We start from the raw sequence: 20,631 nt of genomic DNA, 5'->3' as shown, positions 1-20,631 counted from the left end.
TATTGACGGATCAATCAGCCACTGAGCACACACATTGCGTATGAGTAATAAAATCATTAGGCGCAACCCATAAAGCCGGCGTGGAGCACCTGATGCTCCTCCCGATTCGTCCGATCCGCTTCGATCCCGTCCGAACCGAGCATGGGAAAGCAAACGCACCTATTGCCAAACGAATTGGCATCTGTAAACAGACGAAAGAGAAATAAAAATAGACGAACTTGAATTGGAAATTGAATCCGTGGGCTACACAGAAAGAAATGAAGATATTCGAGTTACAATAAGTGGTTCATACCATTAAAGAGTTAACCAATTTTTAAAACTATTTGGAATATATTTTTAATTTTGAAAAACGATTTCTAGAAATTGTTATTTGTTTTTGTAGGAATCATACTTTTGTATAATTAGGTTGAACTGTGATTTGTGAACTTGTCGGTTTACTCTTGGGCAACAAGTGCATCCGCCCAGCCACGCCCACCTGCTGCCAGGCAGACACCTCCGCGCCTGCATACTTCCATTTCCAGTTCCATGTCATGCCCACGAAACTGCACCTATGTTTACTATGTTTTTTTATGCTGACCAATAATTAGGTTCAGTGTTTGCTCTCCCCCTCCCGCTTCCCTCTCGGTTGGCGGTAAATTTTATTTTTACGACTGCGACGACCATTTGTCTCATCATTTTGTTAGCCCAGATGATGCAACCCGTTCACATAAACTTCTCCCGGTTGAGGAAGTGGTTGGCGGGCAGGGCATTCTCTTCAAGATTCACTTCCTCCTCGATGCACTCGACAATGGGCCGACCGGTCTCCACCGCCTTCGTGAGTCCTTGTCGCACGGCCACTGACCCATAGGTCTTCAGATCCTTGGCCCAGTCGAGAGCGGCAAAAACACGAATCATGGCTGAACCGATTCCAGTGGCATAGTCCCCAAACTCCCCACTTTGATAGTCTCTGGGCAGGAGATAGTGAAACTGGGGCCAATAGCTTTTGGTGATCAAGAAGATGCTGTTGGAGTCCGCAGCCTTGAAGCCCTTATGAAGGCTCCAAATGAAGTGCGACGAGTTCACCAGGTTTCCCACATTAATGACAATCAGACTGCGCAGCCAAAAGCCCACGAACATGGATGCGGTTAGGGAATCTCCAAAATATTGGAATGGAGTATTCACCGAAAGGAGGATGTTAACAAAGATGTACAGCAAAACGTAGAATCTGTAAAGAAAATAAAATAAATTATAGAGGAAGGTTATAAAAAAAAGAATGTACCGAAAACCAACCTCTTTTGAAACATAACAATGGGATCACTCTCCAGATCTGACATATCCACCTCTTTGAGCAACTCCTCCTGCTGGGGGGAGTACCTCAGTAGACCCCCACGCACCTGAGCGTACATAAAGCTGTGTTTACTGTAGTACGGATCTTCATCTTGCTGGAACTTGGCGTGGTGCAAGCGATGGGCCTGAACCACACTGTATATGGAGCCCTGAAAATTGTTGGTTTAAGTCTCGACTAATATTTAAGTTGGAGCTTTTAACAGAGGCGTAGATGGTAAACTCTTTTGGGGGAAAGATTAACTCACTTGGCCCGCGGTTGTCTGACAGAGCATGAGAAAAAGGTTCAAGGGTTTTGAGGCAGTGAAGGTCCTGTGCGCCCACAGGCGGTGAACACCTACAGTCACACCCAAGATTCCAAAGAGCGTTAGGACACTTGCTGAAAATGTGAAAATTAACATTTAGAAAGAGGGCAAAAGTTAACCCATTAGCAAAACACTAAACACTAATTAACCCTTGATACTTACTGAATAAAATCGTGGGCCACGTGGCACTGGTGAACAGAACGTAGATCCCATATACACCGAGGATATTTAAATGGATATAGAATAGAACCAGTGGCCAGATGGCATCGCGCTTCTTATGAATAGAATCGCCATCCTGGACTGTAGTTTTCTGCTCTGTTTTCTCCATAATATTCCAATATCCTGATATACACAACCGATCCGTCTTCAGTGGGCGCACTTACTATACTGAATGCCCTTTCTTACAATAAAACCCTTTGAAGCGAAAAGCTGGACTATTCATGAGCCCAGAGGTGCATATTTATGAGCCCACTAAGGAAATACAAAGTAATGCTAATGTTTAATACAAAAAACAGAGTTTATTGACCCGAGGGTAAGTAACGAAAGCAACATTGGGAGACTAGCGTCCCTACAATACTCAGATCCTAGCGATCCGCGTTGGGATGAGGATGGCTTTTTGGTATAAGATGGTACAAAAAAATGGGTTTTGATTGTTATGGGATTCATATTAATCACGGATTGGCGAAAGGTGCATTTAGATACTTAATTCTATGAAAACCACAGGCTAAAATGATAATACATGGCCGATGTCCGATTAGTTTTGCATCTTGGCCAGCTCCTGGAGGTCCTCGCGAGGAATATCCTTGTCCCCGAAGCCCCACACTTGATCCTTGTGGGCATGGTCATCATCCAGGAAACGAGTGCCATCTCCGCACTTTGCCGCCCGCCGGATGACCATGTCAGGAGATACTGATTTTCCTGGAGGGCACGAAATATGGTTAGTACGAAATTGGTAAGTAGTCTTTGCCATAAACTCACTTCCTTTGGCCAGGCCCAGCCAGGCGCAAAAGTCAATGAAACCGGTGGTAATGTTGAGGCTGTAATTGCCAAACTCGCCCGTCTTGTAGTCCCAGGGGAAAACATGGTGGTAATTATGCCATCCTTCTCCCATGGCCAGCAAGGAGACAATAGGAGCCTCTACAGACATAATGTTCCTGGAAAGAATAAATAGGAAAATTTTAGTAAAAGTATAGTAAAAGTTTTATTTGAAAAATCATCAGAAAGTTTATCTTTCTTGATACGAAAATACGAGCAATAAACAAAACTAAAATATTTAAAAGCTGTATACTAGTAATTAGAAAACACATAAATAGTTATAGAAATGGGCCATTATTAATGGCCATAAATCATATTTTCATTATAAACAAGAAAGGAAAGCTAACTTCGGGCGGAGCCGAAGTTTATATACCCTTGCAGTTAAAACCGGATATATATCGCAAACATCGGATATAGTTGGCCGATCCTTATGGGAATAGGAATATATATTCCAATTTATTACAATACAAAATCTTAAAAAAGTCCCAAACTTCTATCTTCAAAAATACGAAAGTTGATATTTCTACCAAATACCATTTCCGATCGTTCAGTTATATGGCAGCTATGGGATATAGTCGGCCGATCCTAATGAAATTTGGTAGGTTGGATTAACTAACCAAAAATAGAGTCTGTACTAAATTCCAGCTTTCTATCTTCAAATACACGAAAGTTGGGTCATTTCCGATCAATCAGTTATATGGCAGCTATAGGATATAGTCGGCCGATCCGGGCCGTTCCGACTTATATACTGCGTGCAAAGGAAAGAAGGGTGTGTGCAAAGTTTCAAGACGATAGCATCAAAACTGAGAGACTAGTTCGCGTAGAAACAGACATACAGACGGACAGACGGACATGCTCATATCAACTCAGGAGGTGATCCTGATCAAGAATATATATACTTTATAGGGTCGGAGATGTCTCCTTCACTGCGTTGCACACTTTTGGACAAAATTATAATACCCTCTGCAAGGGTATAAATATAGCTACCAACTTAGAAGACTAGAATTTTTAAACTATATATTTAAACACGCTTTTTGTGGCTATAATTTGAAAAAAAAACTAAAAATTATTAGCCATAAATCTAGTAATGCAGTCGGCTGAAAGACAAGTGTATAAATAGACAATGTTGTACTATTTTTTTTATATACAAATTCTACTTTTATATTACAAAGCTTTTAGGAATAATACAAAAAGTCTGTAACGCCTTTAAAGTAGAAAAACCCAAACCAATTTAAATATAAGCACTCCTTTCTTTCTTCTACTGACGAAAATACCTGCGTAATTCAATAGTTTTTATGGAACAAATTCTGCAGTTTATCGATCGATTCAATAATATTACTGGCACCCCTTAGAATCGAACCATTATTTAAAATGAGATAACTTACTTGTCATAGGGTTTGTTGCCGTACATATGAGCAACACTATTCACGAAGAAGGCCACATTGAGGGTCCAGGTGAAACGCATGTTAAAGTTAATCCAGAAGGACATCCACAAGTCCTCGTTCCAGAAGTACCATGGCACAGCCACTGGCAGAATGATGGAACAAAGGGCGAAGAGCGGGATGTAGTACTTTCGCTGGAACATGCACACTGCATCCGCCTCCAAGTCGGACATGTCAATGACCTTTCGCTTGGCGATGACCTTGGGATGGGGGGTTAGGAACAGCCAGCCTACGTGGGCGAAAAAGAAGCCTCGTTTTGCATTATGCGGATCGGCGTCCGTCTCGGAGAATTTGTGATGTATCCTGTGATCCAAAGCCCATGTATAAGCATCCCTCTGTAAATTATACAATTTTTAAATAATATAATATATACTAGGAATGTGTAGATGGTGCACTGACCTGACCCGCAATGGAAAAAGCAAAAGCCAGCAGAATACGTAATGGCAACGAGGCTGTGTAGGATTTGTGAGACCAAAGCCTGTGGGCTCCCGCCGTGATTCCGATACCCGAGACCCATACGGTGACGACCACTGAAATATAAACAAGAACAGTCAGTTGTCATTGTATAAACAATCCAAACTATATATACAATCAGCATATATACACGCCCATCTGAACAGCTTGGTCTGGTGACGCTTCTCGCTTGAATTGGCCGCCATATGATACAATGCTCCGGTACTAAATATATCTAAATTCCCCCTTCTTTGGGGTGGCCTATTTTTTGTCGCCACCTCTCATTCGAAAATCAGTCTTTTTTTTCACCCGGTTCGATCACCATTTGAATTGGACCGGGCAAGACAATTGAAGCGTTCGTTAACTTTAATTATGCCGGTCAAAGTTCATCATCATCAACATATGCAGATAGACTATTTTGTTTTTATGGTTTACCTATTATACACTATTAAGTTTGATGGTTTATCAACCATTTTATTAGTCACTTATATGATAAATGAAAATAGATAGTTAAATTTAATAGATGGCATTAAATATACGTGCTTTAATTTTGATATGATTAGTTCTCTTTTATATGACCATCTCCCTATAGAATACAATAATTACCTCACCGATTTGTCATTTTATTAGCTAATATCAGCTGGCCCAGTTTAGAGAAGCCGGTGTTGTTTACAAAATATTTAATGCCCCAGTATCTAAGCGCAATGTTTGCATGTTGGTCGATGCAATTATTGCTATTGGATGAGCGGGAACTTTGTTGCTGCATAGATGTTAATTACACCTGGGAACAGTGGACACTCACCCCAGAGGAATGTGTAGAAGTTGGCGTAGAAGAGCTGATAGAGGCCATACAGAGCACCGACGTGCAAAAAGGTCTGGGCCCCTAAATCCGGCCATCTGATCTGAGGGTGATACTCCTCCTCCTCCTCAGCCTGCTCCGTCTCCTTTAGCTTCAGATCCTGTTGGCTGTCCAGAGCTGGGGTTTCCTTGTACACGGCATTCTCCTCCTTGTAGCCCAGGTTATCGTCATCGGAGTCTTTGGTGTGGGCTTTGCCTCTGTGCTTCAGTTCGCCATTTTGGTTGGGAGCAGTGACAGTTGCGGTACGGTTTCCGTTGCTGTCCAGGCCACACGATCCGTTGCACTGGCCAACAGCTGGAGTCTGGCTCTGGCCGGTAACCGGAGATGAAAGGCACATGGTAGGGTGTGTGGATCAACTGAAAATGCACGTTCAAAATATGCGTGTTAAACATCTTTCATTTCAGGTTTCCTCCCATATTAAAGCCGGTTCTGATTTTCTCCGAATTTTAGAAAGTTTACACCCATTTTCTTTTGATCAGCTTACTCGGTTTTGAATAATTAAGTTTTGTCATATTGAAATGAAATTGACATTTAAAAGAGTAACCCTTGAATTTTAATTTTTATTCCATTCTTTTTCTTAACCTCTAAAGTCTATAGTGCGTATGAGTGATTTCTTACTGTATATTACTCATACGCAGTGTGGGGTTTCTTGAGTAACAAATTTTTCCCATACTATTAAGATATTATTATTTTGATTAATATATTCCTATAAGTATTGTTTGCTCATGCAAGAACACAATTTTTTTTAAAGAAATCCAAAGAAAAATTTAAGATATCCTTTTAAGAAATTCTCCACTTTACAAAAGAGATTTACGTATTACGTATTATTTACATAGATGTTTGATAATTTTTTTTTATCTACTTATTTAAGTGAATTTGAAACCATAGTAGCATAACTTATTTATTTCTCTTTAAAAAATCAGTATCATAAAAAAGATTCGTAATACCCTGAGACTGTGAATGCTTTCATTATCTAAATATTTGCAAAACTAGTTACTAACTTCACAAATAACAACCCCAGACCAGAACTTTTCTCTCTGTGCAATCAAACCAAATCCGCAGATACTTGCTAATTAAAGTTTAGGACGGTTATAACCGAGCACTATTAGCAGGCCTTTTCTGAGAGTTTCGACTGTAATTGGTGTGAAATCTGTTGCCAGCCTCACGTGCCACGCCTCACGAATACCAGGCAGAGACAGTATAGGGTTTGCTCTGGACATTAACAACATGGATCGTTTGTTTGTGGTCTCGGATCGAAGCTCGCTGACATTCAGGGCCCTTTTAATGACTGTCCCAATAGTGTTATCGCGGCTTATCGCCTGACAAGAGCCGTATTGCAATCACCGATCTGCAAGTTCACTACTATCTGGCCGAAAACAAACAGAACTACACTATATCATAAGGCTAATAAATGCCAAACAATAATGATTCACTCAGGTGAATGGTGTACGCACGGCCATGCAGGTGGCCCAAAATTCGTAGTAATTTCAGGTTGGACAGTGTTACATCCGAGTGTTAAAGTGGACGATTTCGCTATGTCATCGGTACTTTTCGAATAGCTGGGATTTCGACGAATTCTAATCTCAGGGCCCCAATTGCCACACGGTTTGCTTATCTCAAGCACCTCCAAAAAATAGGCAAACAAAAAGCATGCGGATAGAAGTGGCTGTGTTGTTCGGACCATAATATACCTGTTGTTAGCATTTATGGTTTGTTTTATGAGGCTATTTTTGGTTAAATAAATAAGACTCTATTAGAGCTGACATTTTTAGGAAATAATAAGCCCTTTTCTTATAATTGTATCTTTAAATAAAAAAGTAAACCTAATCAGTAAAAAAAACCTTTATACTCCCCTCAATATATCTCTAATCTGATACGATCTAAATTACTAAACACCTGCATATTTATTAGCTTTGGCAGCCGCGAAGAGCAAGCAAAGTGTTTGTTTTTGATTTGTTGCCTTTATACCTCTCATAAAAGCAATGTACCTTTGGACCATACGGGTACAGGGTATAAACGACGCCCACGAAGAACATTTCCTATTTTCGAACGAGAAATACAGAACCGATCCGTTCCGTGGGGCTGTGCGTGAGCGGCCGACCGGCTTGTTTGCTGATAAGCAATGCACACCTGGCGCACCTGGCCCATATTTTCCGGCAATCTCCAGCTCCTACACCCCTTCTCTTCCAGCCACTTAATTCATTCAAAATTTTCAAATTAAAATCGTTGATAAGAAATATCGATAATTGCAAATGCTCCATTTGCGATTATTGCCCGGGTGATTCATTTAATGTCTGACCCCTCCATGTGCTCCAGGTGTTCCAAGTCTTATGAGTAATTGGGGTGTCTAAGAATTGCACCCCTTACGTAAGTCCGTCATGCCTGGAGATAAGATTGGAGCATTGGAGCGCCCTGGTATCGGGCAATTTACATATTGATAAAAGAAATGAACAGACTGGGAGGGTGTCTTCCCCAGCACAGTGGGGATACAAACACGCCCCGTTTTGCATTCGCTATTTTAATTAGAAAATGTAGCCACGCACGCTAATTTGATAAGTGGGGGAGTTATCAGCGGGGATGGGGCGGAAATTATACCTGGAAGAAGGGAACTTATTCGGACTCGGACTTGATGAACGCTGTCACAGGAATTGATCAACATTTTCATTGGGCCCGGGCACGCGACACAAGCATGCATAAATTAAATTCAACACACACACTATATATACATTTGCCTAATTTCGATTTTCGGCAACTTGGCAACGCATTGCAGCCGGCGAAGAACCAAACAATCTAATTCGGCCAATAATAAATAATAATAAACAATAAGGAACTCTGCAATACCACCGCCTGCCCTCGCTACCCATGTTTGCTCACTATTTTATTGGCATTCGCCTCGCTCTGGAGTGTTTTTTTATGTGTATATATTTTTTTTTCCACTCAGCGATAAAGCTGACCGCCCATCGAGAAGTTCTGGGCATGTTCCCGTATTCCCGTTGCCTCACTTTTAGACATGGCTAATTGCCTGATGTCGCGCACGTCGACTATCGCTACTATTTTCCTATATCGTCACTCCCAGAGCGACATTTTTGATGCCGAAATTCCGAATTTTATTGAAAATTTTCCATGCTCGATCAGAATCGAAAGCTTTTATCTTGCCGGGAGAAAAAACCTCGACAATTTCCCAGCACTACAATCTAATAAAGAGTGAAATAGAATATATCAAATACCACTTGTTGCCCGGCTGCCACCTTTAATTAGAGCTTTTAATAGTTGGCGGGTAATTGAAGGCACTTGCTATCTGAAGATAATTAACCAAGATCGCTGGAAGGCTGTAGAAGAGTACACCGAGGGAAATTTTAAGTTTTTGGGCGTTAAAATGGGTATAAGGTGACCCTAAGGAATAAACATTTTTTTATCAAAACAACAAATTTCTTATGAATTATAAAACACTTCCTCTCAATACCCCAGAGAAAACCACTACAATTTCAAGTACCTCCAAGCTTGCCTAATTCGTTTTTTTATTTCTGTTTGTTTATTTCTTCATGGGTGCAAAAGGGTTTTGTTCAGATAAGGCATTCCGATAATTTGCTAATCGATGGGGAAATATGGTGCCATGAAGTAGTGGTTTTGGGAACCCCTTTCATGGCGAATTGTTTATTAATCTGGAAGCATAGCAACGCCAGCACTTTTAATGAAATTAAACCTTCTTTTGAAAATAAATTTTGAAACAGAATAGCTAATGAAAATTGTGCCTTTATTTATTCTTGGTTCAAGCGCTCTTGGTTTATGGTGAAAAATGTAGCCAGAAATTTATTTATGAGTCGAGAGTTTTCCAAGCAATAGCACATATCCGGCAATCAAATATTCCCGATTAAATATTTGTTCCGTCCAAAGGAGTTGCCGCGAATTCACAAATCTATTAGGAGTGGGGCTGGACAGGGGCGTCGACTTGGTTAGTCAGTTTGTTTTGGTGGCTTTATTGATGTGGGTCAACGCGTGTCGCGACAATCAAATCGTGAGGGATAATAATGTGTATACAGCCCAAGAGGCACACACCTGGGCTGTATGGCCCAGGTGGAGGGCAGTACATTCTAGCTAGTTGTGTGTCCAAGTTATTCGGTCTGTTGACTCCCACCAAGCACACTATTTCCCAACCCCCCAACACCAGCAACCCCTAATCCACTCACTCCCCCGTAATCGTTGCCGGTAATGACAGAAGTGAGCAAACAATTGGGTTACAATTTGCATGTGAGCTGGGTGTTGTGGAATGGTACTTGGAGCCGGTTGGGATGGGGCATGGGGATCTGTGGTATATTAGCTGATTAATTAGGTTTCCATGTTGCAGATTAGCGTGCCACTTGAGTTTGATTCAATCAGTTTTGAGTAAAAATAACTTTCATATCTATTACATCATTTTTTGTTAAAACTTCTTATGTGATCACTTTTTATAAACGTACTTCTAAGATAGTATTTTTTGGGGGATCTGCGAACTCGCGGATCTTAAGACTGTGCCGCGATTCTCACTCTCTGCCTCCTGTTCCTGATGTTGACCAGGCGAACGAACTGAAGTGACTAACGACGCCCGCCGCCAACGGTCGACATTTACATCCAAGCGCGCTGCCGGCGACGACGGCGCTGCCTTTGGGGAGCCCAGAACTATATCGCTGGCATAGCCGCCAACGTCGACGCAGACTATTCAATTTGTATTCCATTTGTTGTCGCTTCGCTGCGTGCTGCTCCGCAGCTGCGTCTACAGTTATTATCTGGCATACCGCCTTTTCCAACAGCCCCCATACCGCCGGCCCCATGGAGCTCCCCTTTTCCGGACCCATACTTTTTACCATTCTCTGTTGTGCTCACACATTCCGTAAACATTACACAAACAACACAGCGGTTCAAAGTCAATGTTGCCGCTCCGAGAAATGAAAAACTAATAGAGAGGCCATGCATAAGGTTAAGTAGGGGATTGAATACCCTTAATTTAACAAATAAATTTTGTTAAATAAAAAAACAAAATTATAACAAATATTTTAGGGTTCTTAGATCTAAAAAAAATCAATAACATCATTTAAACATGTAAAACCCTGCTTTCAGGTGAAATAAGAAAGTATGTATATTTGATAAATCTTTTTATAAATTTATTTTAATAATTAGTTTGAACTGAACTTTTCCTATATTATATTTAACTTATATATGTACATAAATTAGACTAAAATATAAGCATTAAAACAATAAAAAAAATGTTGATAATAAATTAAAAAATTTTATTTTCTTAAAAAAACACGTAATGACCAAAAAAATATCTAAAAACAGCACAAACTTACGAATCAGCTTAATAATTACCAGCTTTATATTTCCAAAGAAATAATGCCTTATCACTTCGCTGTTCAAAACCCAAGCGAACCGAATCGAAAAGGGTAATCCACTGTGAGTAGGTGTCAGCCAAATGGGCAGAGCATTGGCGCTGACGTCAACTGAGCAGCCAGCGCCGGCATCGGCATCGGCATCGACGTCAACAGAGCAGCAACAAGCCGGCTACGACTACGGGTTGTATACGCGATATCAAATACAAACTGCTCGCAGGTAACTCACAAAACACGTATACGAGTAGTGGGCCGGCAGTGGGCCAAGTTTCGGCCAAGTTCCCAACGGTTTACATTTCTTACCGCCAAGAGAAAGAGAAACCCAAAGCGTTTTTCTCTATGTTTCTTTCTAGCCCCTCCCCCATACGCCCCCTTCCAATAGCATCATTATTGTAGTGTCGCTTTTATCTTGCTTTTACCAATTTCTGTGCGTTGGTGGCGGAGATTTCGTGATGTATATAGAAACGAGAGGTAGAATGCGTTTTTTTGTCTGGAAATAAACTTTTTGTCGATTTAAAATTAAAATCTAGGAACGGAAGTCCAAAAAGTTTTCGGCATTTTAAGCATATCTCAAAGGAAATATATTTGGCATATGATAAGCTTCTAAAGTACATTTTATATAATTCTAAATGGGAAATACTTTTCTCTAGCCTGGATGGAATGGAATCCATCTTTCCCCTTCCAGCTTTCCTTAATATTCATAATTTATAGCATGCTTTCGGAAAAGATCGTTGGTATGGGGCGGCATGATGTAACGCTAGCTCTGGATAAATATAGAAAACTCATTGAGGCAGACACATTGGAGGGAGCACTGAATTCTCGGCGATACTCATGCGATCATCAAAACAAACACACTCACCCAGTGGCAAACGAACATGGTTTAACTTGGTAGTTAGTTTCTATATATAAGGTTTATCGGCGGCTTATCAGCGGTCGTCTGGTTGATGGCAGTCATCGTGGAACGCCATTTTTTGGACGGTCAGACCAGTCTCGTGCTGATTCCTTGGTAGATCCCCAGTTATCAGTTGCTCTCAAAATTATAAAAGCTGTCATAATTGTACCCAAAAAGAACACTCTCGTCCCGGAAACTTATCTCCTTAAAAGGAAAAATAGATTGATTATTTTGACTTTCATGGAAATTATTTTTGGCAGAATTCCTATTAACATTATTAAAACCCTAATCTGTATTTTTTTTTTTGATTGTTTTATCGCTAAGCCTTGCACTAACTCATAAGCATAATCAAGTATTGACGGTCATAACTCAACTTTGCTAGTTGCCCAGAAATTTGAGTACATTCACCATAAACACTTTCTTCAAAAAATGAGTCAGGCCGTTTTTAAAGTTGATTACATTTTATTGCAATTAGTTTAGTCTGCATGTTATAAATTATCAAAATAATAATGCTTGCTCGCAATTTTTTTTTAATATATACAATGTACCAAAAAGATTGTATATTTCTTCGAGCTATGAAATCCATTATTTGGTTGAAGAATTAAAGTGGCGGCGTGACTCAGAAACGCGTCGTCATCGCCGATGGCAGGGGATGACATAATTTGTCAAAAGGGCAGCCAACTTTGGCCCATTTCGTCCCGTCCCGCCCCACTGCCGACAGGATATTGTAGTGGGAACCAAACTCAGCGACTATCATAAACATTTTCCGCCAAGAACATGTCAAATAAAATCTACATACAAAGTGCCCTTCCATCTATTTATTTATCCACCAACGATTTTGTGTGGGCAGCGTTTTAATTAGATCATGAATCGGAGTTGCTAAAGACGGAATTACGCATTCCCTGCATCAAGGCCAAGCAACAATACCACCCACCATCCATCCTTTGGGGCACCGCTAATGATAAGCGACTGTCTAGAATGCTGCACAATTAGGAAACATCAATAATAGATGACCCGGCGGGGTCATTTAGATAGAATTGCCGATAGCCGGTTGGCTAGCCACTTTACCACCCTCCGTCCCACGGGGGTCAACTTGTCATCGAACCACCTGTCTCGCACACAGCCACGCCTCCTTGTAACACCACCGCCCTATCGGGAAATCCCCGTCACAACAATGAAAGCGAAAAGGAAACGGTAAGATTGTATGTGATGAATGTTCGGGATACCCAGTACTTATGAAGTCATAAAATATTTAAGGTTTATTTATATTCAAAGGAATCGAATAAAATTGTATGAAATAATATAAAATATTAATATAATAATTATAATTTTTTAATAATTAATAGGTATGAAAAAGAGAAATGTCCCGAAAGCAACTTCCACCCTGTAAGTTACAAGTTCTATCCAAAACTACACTTTCACCCACTTCGTTGAACTTAAAGCCTGTTCGTGTTCATTTTCATGTTCATGTCCCTGTCAGTCCTTTTCTACTAACCTTCCCACCCTTTTAGGACCTTTTCCTCCGCTTTCGGCGCTTTTAGTTTCTTTTGTTTGCCGGCAACTCGCCTAACATTTCGGAATTGTTGAATTGCGTGATTTTGCGGTCGGTCCTAATTGAATTTCAAAAGTGCAATCAATCGACTAGGACAGCTTAAATTAGGCTGGGTTGCATTAATACCATAAATAATGGAAAGTAATTGATCTTAAAAAGAAGCTTATAAGTGATTTTTAATGTGTTTTCTATATGAAAAGGCTAAAGTATTTTAGGTTTACAAACATAAAACTAAGAAACTTAAAAAACTGTTACTTAAATATATATTTAATTATCTTTAATAAAACATAGTTCAACTAAAACTCACCATTATATACAAAATATTTTTGAATTTTCGCGGTTAAGCCGCATTTCCATAGGGTGCTTCGTGTTTTTATAGCCAGTGGGAAAAAGCTTTAAAAAGCTCCCTTTTCAGCCAACTATTAATCAGCTTTACTCCAAACTGATAATATTCGCGCCCTTTCAAAAGGGATTACCAACCCCCAAGTCTTTTTTGGCAACACATGTGATTATTCAAAGACGACATGTAACCATACCCTGAAATTCTAGTAATTACAGACACATGCAAATGAGGCAAGCCAAGTGGAAAAGTATAGCCGCAGGATTAACCCCTTTTGGCACATATGTGACCCAGGAATAGGGCGGTCCGATTTACAATTGAATTCCCAAAAAACTCACTTTAATTAAAGACTTAATCAAACGCAGCATGTTATAAGTCAACCGTATAATGATTACTCTTCCGTATAATGCCGGCAATTCATCAAAATATGTTACAATACCCAGCGGGATTTGAAACACGTGTAACAACGCCTAGAACAAGATGACCCAATGGCGCAGTGACAACAAACACAAAGTTGGCTTAATTGGATGGTGCTTAGTTTTAAAAGGTTTTTTTGTTTATTCACGTTACGTTCTCTAGCTCATGTAAAAAACTCATCTTCTGCACAACAGAACGGGGTGACTTTCCCAGATGAACCAAACCGAACCATCGCGACGATGTGCGAGAACCCGCTCTAGACATTCAGGTAGTTGTCGGGGAATTCGAAGGTAACGTCGCGGCCAGTCAGCTTCTTGTAGACCGAGGTGAAGGTGTCAACCTGGAAGAAAAGGATATTTTGATTAGTTTACAAAGTAAATACGGGTATTTTTTTGTATAAATGTGTACAACTTTCGAGACCTCCGTTGCAGCTGAGATACCACAACGAAGATATTGCCCAAAAGGTTGGATTAATCTGCCGCCGATATAGGAAGTCCCAAGCCACCAGGAAAACTATACGGTGCTTGGGAGGCAAATAAGCGGCATAGAAGTGCATCGTGTGTTTTAGAATAAAGTAAGAATATAGCAATCATTTAGTAATGGTGTAGTCCTGGATAAGTTAGACGCATCATTATGGAGTGATTAGTTGCCTGGAATATGCTCTTCGTTCTGTTTGACAATCTCTGAATTAGGGTGAAACATCCAGGGAATAACACAAGAACGGTACACAAACTAAAGATTTAAACATATGGCGCGCATTTAGTAATGCTGTAGTCCTGGTTAAAGTCGACTAAGCATTATGGAGTGATTAGCTGCCTGGTGATTATTCTGCGTTCTGTTTGACAATCACTGGTCTTGAGGAGATTATCCAGCAAATAACACAAGAACGGTGCAGTTGACTGAAAAGTGCTAATGTCGCAATCATTTAGTAATGAAGTGGCCCAGGGTTAAGTCGGCCCATCATTATGGAGTGATTAGTTTGCTTTGATCTGCGTTCTGTTTGACAATCACTGGATTTGGTAATAACATCCAGTGAATAACACAAGAACGGTGCTGTACTCTTAGAAAGTTTCTAACTCTGCCTGTTGGGGAATATTTCTATGTAGCATACATTTAGTAATGCAGTAGCCCTGGTTAATCGGCTCAACATTATGGAGTGATTAGCTGCCTATAGTCTTCGTTCTTTTTGACAATCACTGGTCTTGAGGAGATTATCCAGCGAAAAACACAAGAACGGGAGACGATTCTAACATACAATTATTTTTCAATCTAAAGTTCCGATAAGAATTAATCTATAACATAAGATCATATAGTACTGTAGCATACATTTAGTAATGCAGTAGCCCTGGTTAGTCGGCTCAACATTATGGAGTGATTAGCTGCCAAGTTACATATTCTTCGTTCTTTTTGACAATCACTGGTCTTGGGTAGATTATCCAGCAAATAACACAAGAACGGAAGGATAGACCAGTTTGTGGCCAATATATGGAGATGCAGGACTGCACTAGTGCCTAATGCCTGCAGTAACGAGTTATTGGTCATGGATGTTCTACGTCTCAAAGCGAAGATTACGGTCCATGGAAAAGGAAACGCAAATATCGTAGAGACGTTGAGAAACACACGATGCTTAAGCTGGTTGAATGTTTCTCTTGGTTCACACACTTACTTTGTGTTCAATGGTGGTCTGCTGGTTCTTGTCCAGGTGCACCTTGACCAGCTGGGAGCCATCCAGCTTGACGCGGATGCGCTTGCCAACAATCTCGGCGGGGTAGACCAGATCCTCCAGGATGGCGTCATAGACGGCCGTCAGGGTGCGAGAGCGGGGACGCTTCTGCTTCAGGGGGTTGCGGGCCTTGCGAGTGGGCTTGGGCAGGATCTTGCGCTCGCCAATGACGACAACGTGCTTGCCCGAGAACTTCTTCTCCAGCTCGCGAACCAGGATGATCTGGATCTTCTGGAACACCTTCTGCTGTGGAATGGGCACGTAGATGATGACGGCCTGTGGGGGGGATCGAACTGGGATTAGAGGACCACGAATATTAAGGAGGGAGATTAACTGATATTACCTTCTTGGTTCCGAACTCGATCTCACGGGCACGGGTGATGTGCAGATCGCGCAGGTAAGGCTTCAAGTCGCTGTTGGCCTCCAGCTCGACAAGAGCCTGGGCAATGGACTTCTCGAAGTCATCGGGATCTGCGCCGCCGGGCTTGATAATCTTGGAGCCGATAGCCATCTGCAAACATGACAGGATGCTTCATTAGTAATCAATAAACAATCCATTTTTTCGCGCAACAATGCAAGTGCGAGCTAGTATTTAGTTCACCGCCACCGCAGCTTCATACAATTTCTTAATCGCAGGCAATCAGCTTTATTTGTATGAATTTCCACCCATTTAATGGGTTATATTTAATAAACAATCTTTGGTTAAGCGGGATGCATCACTATTTCGCTGCTCTTGTCGCGTTTTTTGGCCATTTTCGGCATGAAGTTATAGAAAAATGTACCACCTTTGTCGACTATTTTGACAGAAAGGAAGTCGGGCTGCGCAGTGTGGCAGTGGTGCGAGAAAAAAGACTGAAAAGGTGTGCCCAGTCATGGTAAAAAAAATTTCCCTAAATATTTTTAGTCTACTGCATTTATTTATTCCATTTTAATATTGAAGTAACTGAATAAACAGAGATTCCACCTCTTAAAATATTTTTGGTTTTTATTTTTAAAACTAAAAACTTAAAGAAAATCATAGAAACTTAGTTTAAAACTTTAAGGTGTGAACGCATTATCAAAAACTAAAAATATACCAGATCCGCCATGAAAAATACCGCTTGACAGTTCTTAGTATGTTTGGTTTCCTACAGAGGGCGCAAGCGTTACCAAGATAGCCTTTAATATTGGCGGGGAATAAGTTTGAATTAATATTTTTCTGATGATTCAGATGTACGTGATTTTTTTTCCCTTTTTAGCCCATTTGTTTATTATGGGTAATAAGCTTTCACTTCATAATGTTTTTACCGCTATATTTTATTACCTAAACTTTAACTTTAACTTATTTTCTTTTACAATAAATATATAAGTATATATTCTCACTGTCATATATCACATGTCATATATATGTCTCACTGTACATATATAATTCATAATATAAATATATATATTAAGAGATGTACATATATTTTGAGTTAGTTTCAATAAATTAATATTTAATTTAGCTGTTTAGGATTTTAGTTAAAGGTACTGTAGTAGTCATAATTTATTCATGTTTGTTTATTTTATATTCTTTGTAATTCCCGTAATCTATTCATTGTCTTGCTTTCTTCGTGCAAGGCGGACATTACCTTCCATAATCTGATTCAATTCTGCAGTGTGTGATTTTTTACAGCAAAACCCCCTTCGGAAATCTTATCGCCAGCGTTTCTCAAATTGTGGATTCGCCTATAAAAGCGCTTGCGTCTGGCTGATCAGACATCAATCTATCAGATTTGTCTGTAACCGCAAAAGCATCAGCTTCTCCCGTTTATTTTAACTAATAACAATAAACAAACATCTTTACAATGAACTTCAACAAGATCTTCGTATTTGTTGCCCTCATCCTGGCTGTTTGCTTGGGACAATCCGAAGCTGGATGGTTGAAGAAGCTTGGCAAGAAAATCGTTAGTTTTCTTTACCAATAAATATAACTCGAGCAAAACACTAAAATATTTACTTAATTAACAGGAACGCGTTGGCCAGCACACTCGGGATGCCACCATTCAGGGTCTGGGAATCGCCCAACAGGCCGCTAATGTTGCAGCTACTGCCAGAGGATAATACCTAAACACTAAAGTTAACAACCTTATATTAATATATTTATTTATATATCAATGATTGTACTATATATGGCTAAGAAAATAAATCTTTTTAACTAAAAAAACATTTTTATGGTTTTTAGTTTTTTATTATAATCGAAATCAAATAAACAATGACTTATCCAGAATTTTATAAAAGTATATTTAATAGAACAGTCTGAATTTAAAATAATTTCCATATTCGAAACCCAGTCAGATTTCAATATTGTCTTTTCTATTCCAAAGAGCCGATTAATTAATTAATTAAGTGTATGTACTTCAGAAAGTTAGGCTCCAAAGATTATTCCATAGTATTGAATTGATTACCAAGTTGGGTAATTTTCAATTCCATAAAAAACCAATTATTATTTGACATTAAAAATACATATGTTCATTGTAAAAATCATTTTATACGATTTTATTGTTGTTTTGAAGATACCTTTCTTCCTAACTTCGATTTGCCGCAACCCTATAAAGCCTATTCGATCCCAGTTTTTTACCCTTATGAATTAAGATGAGCTTAAGGATATATTTACGGACTTAATTTTTTGAATCAAAGGTTTTTGCTGATACAGCTTCTCTTCGAAGTCAGGTAAACCATGTTTCAAATTATGATTTAAGAAACAAAGATATTTATTTATAGAATAATAAAGTATTTGTTTTAAAATGATATTCATGCCTTTAACCTTAGCTACCGATCCTATTAGTTTATGTAAATCCCAAATTACTTCTGTCAAAACTCGAAAACCCCCTAAAATAAAAACCGCTATAGGTGTCCACGAAGATTTGATTCCTCTCGTGTACTTTTTACACCAAAAATCCCCATTCAGGCCTTATCTGGCAAAGCCTTTCCAGCTGTCAGTTCGCCTATAAAAGCTCATGCCCCACGTATCACAATCATCAGTCTCTCAATTAACGTTGCAGAAGCAATATCATCCTACAATTGCACATCCCATATACCAGGATTAATCCAGAAATACCAACATGAACTTCAACCTGATCTTCGTATTTGTGGCTCTCATCATGGCCATTAGCCTGGGACAGTCGGAAGCTGGTTGGCTCAAAAAGCTTGGCAAGAAAATTGTAAGTGGAACAAAAGTGATATAATTTTCAACTTAAGCTAACTCAGAATCCTTTCTATAGGAACGTGTTGGACAGCACACTCGAGATGCCACTATCCAGGGTCTGGGAATCGCTCAACAGGCCGCCAATGTCGCAGCAACTGCTAGGGGATGAAATTTTGAATCTTTAAAACTAACTTTAAATTATTTATTTGAGCCTAACCTATTGTACAATTCATTCCTAAGAAATAAAAAATAAATAACTTTCAAAATATTTAAAAAGTTTATATATTTTTTTACACAAAAATTGCGCCAAGCATTAGAATCAGAATTAACATTAGAATCAGAATTAGCATAAGAATTGTAAAGATGAACAAAAAAATATATTATTTTTTGAAATATAAAAGCTGACTTAAAATATAAAACTTGTATAACAATGAGCTAATAATATTATTAGTTGTCGTTTTTCTATCTCGTAAGCTTTCAAACGTTTATGAACAAGTAAAGCTTCACTAACATAATTTCAATTTCCTAATTTTATTTTTACTTTGAAATATTGTAAACATTTAAATCTTTTAGAGAAGCATTGAAAGTACTCAAAATCCCAAAATAAGCTTTTCTCATTAAATACTTGTTCATCGAAGTTGACCCACTATTTAAATATTCGTCTAGACCCTAAGACCAGAACCTTGTCTTTTGCTACAAAACTCCATAATTGCTTCAGAGTATAATAAGATAAAAACAATTAAAATAATTTTTTTTTTTTTTTAATTTATTGTCTTATATTTTAATCTTAAAATAAATAAATACATTTTTAAATAGCAAAATCAAAATAATAGATTTTCAACCCCGGGCAGTAGCTGCCACAGTAGCGGCTTGCTGGGCAATTCCAAGGACCTGGATGGTGGCATCCCGAGTGTGTTGGCCAATGCGTTCCTGTCAAACCAAGTCTTCGTTGTAATCAATAAATCTATAAAATATATAGGTAAACTTACAATTCTTTTTCCCAGCTTTTTCAGCCATCCGGCGTTGGTCTGACCCAAGCTAATGGCCAGGATGAGGGCGACGAAGACGAAGATCTTGTTGAAGTTCATGACGGAAACTTATTTACTTATTTTAGAAAGCAAAACTAGCTGATGTTATTGGCAATTGTCGTATGCAGCTTGATCTGTGCGACTGATGATTGTACTTCATTAAGCCGGAGCTTATATAGCAGAATCTTTTGAAGCGCAGCTCAAAGAGATGCAGATACTGCCAAGTCGGGGATTTTTCAAGACAACGAAAGAATGTCAGAAGAATTTAGATTTAAAAAAGATGGACCTAATGCTATGAACTTTATATGTGAATTATATTTTATTCACAAACTTTATAAATTATACTTCTTAAAAGTTTAATTTTAGTTAGTTTTAAATTAAGAAATCCATACTTTTAGCAAAACTATATAAATTTGTCCAGAAATATTTGTTCTTCCCCATTGGAGGGTTTCTAAATTAATTAAAAACGACAAGCCCTCAAGTTTTTTTTGGCTCAGCTTACCATGTGGACTTTTTCTAAAGATTTGTTATAGAAAAATCACCGACTATGGCTTATCTGCATCACCAGATGCTTTTTCTGTATATATGTATGTATGTACATATGTAGCTTATCAAAATTTTTAAAGAGGAAATTTACGCTTCTCAACTACTTCAGAATTTATTTACAAAAATAAAATTAACTTTAGCAATATAGAGTTTCGGATAGGTTTAAATTTTGATGAAGATCATCTAA

At 39.0% G+C, this 20,631-nt stretch overlaps 6 protein-coding genes and 5 non-coding genes across 12 annotated transcripts; 2 read left to right on the top strand and 9 right to left on the bottom strand.

Annotated features, from left to right (window-relative positions):
• Positions 1-268: 268 nt before the first annotated feature.
• Positions 269-2,006, bottom strand: LOC108121978 (acyl-CoA Delta-9 desaturase). The gene is made up of 4 exons (XM_017236349.3): positions 1,791-2,006; positions 1,572-1,702; positions 1,270-1,475; positions 269-1,204 (listed from the first exon to the last, which is right to left on the bottom strand). Exons 1-4 carry the CDS (start codon positions 1,954-1,956, stop codon positions 703-705), a joined length of 1,005 nt encoding a protein of 334 aa, XP_017091838.2. The 5' UTR covers positions 1,957-2,006; the 3' UTR covers positions 269-702.
• Positions 2,007-2,121: 115 nt separating this feature from the next.
• LOC108121977 (acyl-CoA Delta-12 desaturase) lies at positions 2,122-10,006 on the bottom strand. 2 transcript variants are annotated; one of them, XM_017236348.3, is made up of 6 exons: positions 9,875-10,006; positions 5,361-5,773; positions 4,505-4,635; positions 4,049-4,440; positions 2,607-2,782; positions 2,122-2,546 (listed from the first exon to the last, which is right to left on the bottom strand). In XM_017236348.3, the coding sequence occupies exons 2-6, from the start codon at positions 5,752-5,754 to the stop codon at positions 2,383-2,385; spliced, it is 1,257 nt and encodes a 418-aa protein (XP_017091837.2). In that variant the 5' UTR covers positions 5,755-5,773; positions 9,875-10,006; the 3' UTR covers positions 2,122-2,382. The 2 variants fall into 2 exon arrangements, with proteins under 2 accessions (XP_017091837.2, XP_070137165.1); XM_070281064.1 differs by lacking the exon at positions 9,875-10,006 and having other exon boundaries at positions 5,361-5,882.
• Positions 10,007-14,083: 4,077 nt separating this feature from the next.
• RpS7 (ribosomal protein S7) lies at positions 14,084-16,567 on the bottom strand. Its single transcript, XM_017236731.3, has 4 exons — positions 16,490-16,567; positions 16,048-16,215; positions 15,648-15,980; positions 14,084-14,321 (listed from the first exon to the last, which is right to left on the bottom strand). Exons 2-4 carry the CDS (start codon positions 16,213-16,215, stop codon positions 14,238-14,240), a joined length of 585 nt encoding a protein of 194 aa, XP_017092220.2. The 5' UTR covers positions 16,490-16,567; the 3' UTR covers positions 14,084-14,237.
• Positions 14,560-14,705, bottom strand: LOC122321677 (small nucleolar RNA psi18S-1377). The gene has a single exon (XR_006246207.1). It is a non-coding gene; the product is annotated as a small nucleolar RNA psi18S-1377 (small nucleolar RNA).
• On the bottom strand, positions 14,726-14,871 carry LOC122321675 (small nucleolar RNA psi18S-1377). The gene has a single exon (XR_006246205.1). It is a non-coding gene; the product is annotated as a small nucleolar RNA psi18S-1377 (small nucleolar RNA).
• Positions 14,892-15,032, bottom strand: LOC122321673 (small nucleolar RNA psi18S-1377). The gene has a single exon (XR_006246203.1). It is a non-coding gene; the product is annotated as a small nucleolar RNA psi18S-1377 (small nucleolar RNA).
• Positions 15,080-15,218, bottom strand: LOC122321674 (small nucleolar RNA psi18S-1377). The gene has a single exon (XR_006246204.1). It is a non-coding gene; the product is annotated as a small nucleolar RNA psi18S-1377 (small nucleolar RNA).
• On the bottom strand, positions 15,295-15,439 carry LOC122321676 (small nucleolar RNA psi18S-1377). Its single transcript, XR_006246206.1, has one exon. It is a non-coding gene; the product is annotated as a small nucleolar RNA psi18S-1377 (small nucleolar RNA).
• Positions 16,568-17,461: 894 nt separating the features above from the next.
• LOC122321551 (cecropin-C) lies at positions 17,462-17,874 on the top strand. The gene is made up of 2 exons (XM_043211773.2): positions 17,462-17,629; positions 17,694-17,874. The coding sequence occupies exons 1-2, from the start codon at positions 17,531-17,533 to the stop codon at positions 17,784-17,786; spliced, it is 192 nt and encodes a 63-aa protein (XP_043067708.1). The 5' UTR covers positions 17,462-17,530; the 3' UTR covers positions 17,787-17,874.
• An 833-nt stretch (positions 17,875-18,707) lies between these two features.
• Positions 18,708-19,093, top strand: LOC108121760 (cecropin-A2). Its single transcript, XM_017236050.3, has 2 exons — positions 18,708-18,886; positions 18,947-19,093. The coding sequence occupies exons 1-2, from the start codon at positions 18,788-18,790 to the stop codon at positions 19,037-19,039; spliced, it is 192 nt and encodes a 63-aa protein (XP_017091539.2). The 5' UTR covers positions 18,708-18,787; the 3' UTR covers positions 19,040-19,093.
• Positions 19,094-19,681: 588 nt separating this feature from the next.
• Positions 19,682-19,967, bottom strand: LOC108121875 (cecropin-C). The gene is made up of 2 exons (XM_017236176.3): positions 19,860-19,967; positions 19,682-19,800 (listed from the first exon to the last, which is right to left on the bottom strand). Exons 1-2 carry the CDS (start codon positions 19,956-19,958, stop codon positions 19,708-19,710), a joined length of 192 nt encoding a protein of 63 aa, XP_017091665.2. The 5' UTR covers positions 19,959-19,967; the 3' UTR covers positions 19,682-19,707.
• Between the last annotated feature and the right edge of the window lie 664 nt (positions 19,968-20,631).

This window comes from Drosophila bipectinata, chromosome 3R (genome assembly GCF_030179905.1).
Source record: "Drosophila bipectinata strain 14024-0381.07 chromosome 3R, DbipHiC1v2, whole genome shotgun sequence".
Lineage (NCBI taxonomy): Eukaryota > Metazoa > Arthropoda > Insecta > Diptera > Drosophilidae > Drosophila > Drosophila bipectinata.
This window is presented reverse-complemented; position numbering and strand designations above follow the sequence as displayed.

Excerpts from the sequence above, each read along its gene's own strand:
- LOC108121978 (XM_017236349.3), bottom strand. The coding sequence starts at position 1,956 with ATGGAGAAAACAGAGCAGAAAACTACAGTCCAGGATGGCGATTCTATT. Across the intron at positions 1,476-1,571 it reads GTCAGACAACCGCGGGCCAA|GGCTCCATATACAGTGTGGT; the intron begins GTGAGTTAATCT and ends AACAATTTTCAG. Across the intron at positions 1,205-1,269 it reads ATTGTTATGTTTCAAAAGAG|ATTCTACGTTTTGCTGTACA; the intron begins GTTGGTTTTCGG and ends TTTTCTTTACAG.
- LOC108121977 (XM_017236348.3), bottom strand. The coding sequence starts at position 5,754 with ATGTGCCTTTCATCTCCGGTTACCGGCCAGAGCCAGACTCCAGCTGTT. Across the intron at positions 4,636-5,360 it reads CTTCTACACATTCCTCTGGG|TGGTCGTCACCGTATGGGTC; the intron begins GTGAGTGTCCAC and ends TTTATATTTCAG. Across the intron at positions 2,547-2,606 it reads GCTGGGCCTGGCCAAAGGAA|GAAAATCAGTATCTCCTGAC; the intron begins GTGAGTTTATGG and ends CGTGCCCTCCAG.
- RpS7 (XM_017236731.3), bottom strand. The coding sequence starts at position 16,215 with ATGGCTATCGGCTCCAAGATTATCAAGCCCGGCGGCGCAGATCCCGAT. Across the intron at positions 15,981-16,047 it reads TCGAGTTCGGAACCAAGAAG|GCCGTCATCATCTACGTGCC; the intron begins GTAATATCAGTT and ends TCCCCCCCACAG. Across the intron at positions 14,322-15,647 it reads AGACCACCATTGAACACAAA|GTTGACACCTTCACCTCGGT; the intron begins GTAAGTGTGTGA and ends CTTTTCTTCCAG.
- LOC122321551 (XM_043211773.2), top strand. The coding sequence starts at position 17,531 with ATGAACTTCAACAAGATCTTCGTATTTGTTGCCCTCATCCTGGCTGTT. Across the intron at positions 17,630-17,693 it reads AGAAGCTTGGCAAGAAAATC|GAACGCGTTGGCCAGCACAC; the intron begins GTTAGTTTTCTT and ends CTTAATTAACAG.
- LOC108121760 (XM_017236050.3), top strand. The coding sequence starts at position 18,788 with ATGAACTTCAACCTGATCTTCGTATTTGTGGCTCTCATCATGGCCATT. Across the intron at positions 18,887-18,946 it reads AAAAGCTTGGCAAGAAAATT|GAACGTGTTGGACAGCACAC; the intron begins GTAAGTGGAACA and ends TCCTTTCTATAG.
- LOC108121875 (XM_017236176.3), bottom strand. The coding sequence starts at position 19,958 with ATGAACTTCAACAAGATCTTCGTCTTCGTCGCCCTCATCCTGGCCATT. Across the intron at positions 19,801-19,859 it reads AAAAGCTGGGAAAAAGAATT|GAACGCATTGGCCAACACAC; the intron begins GTAAGTTTACCT and ends TTGGTTTGACAG.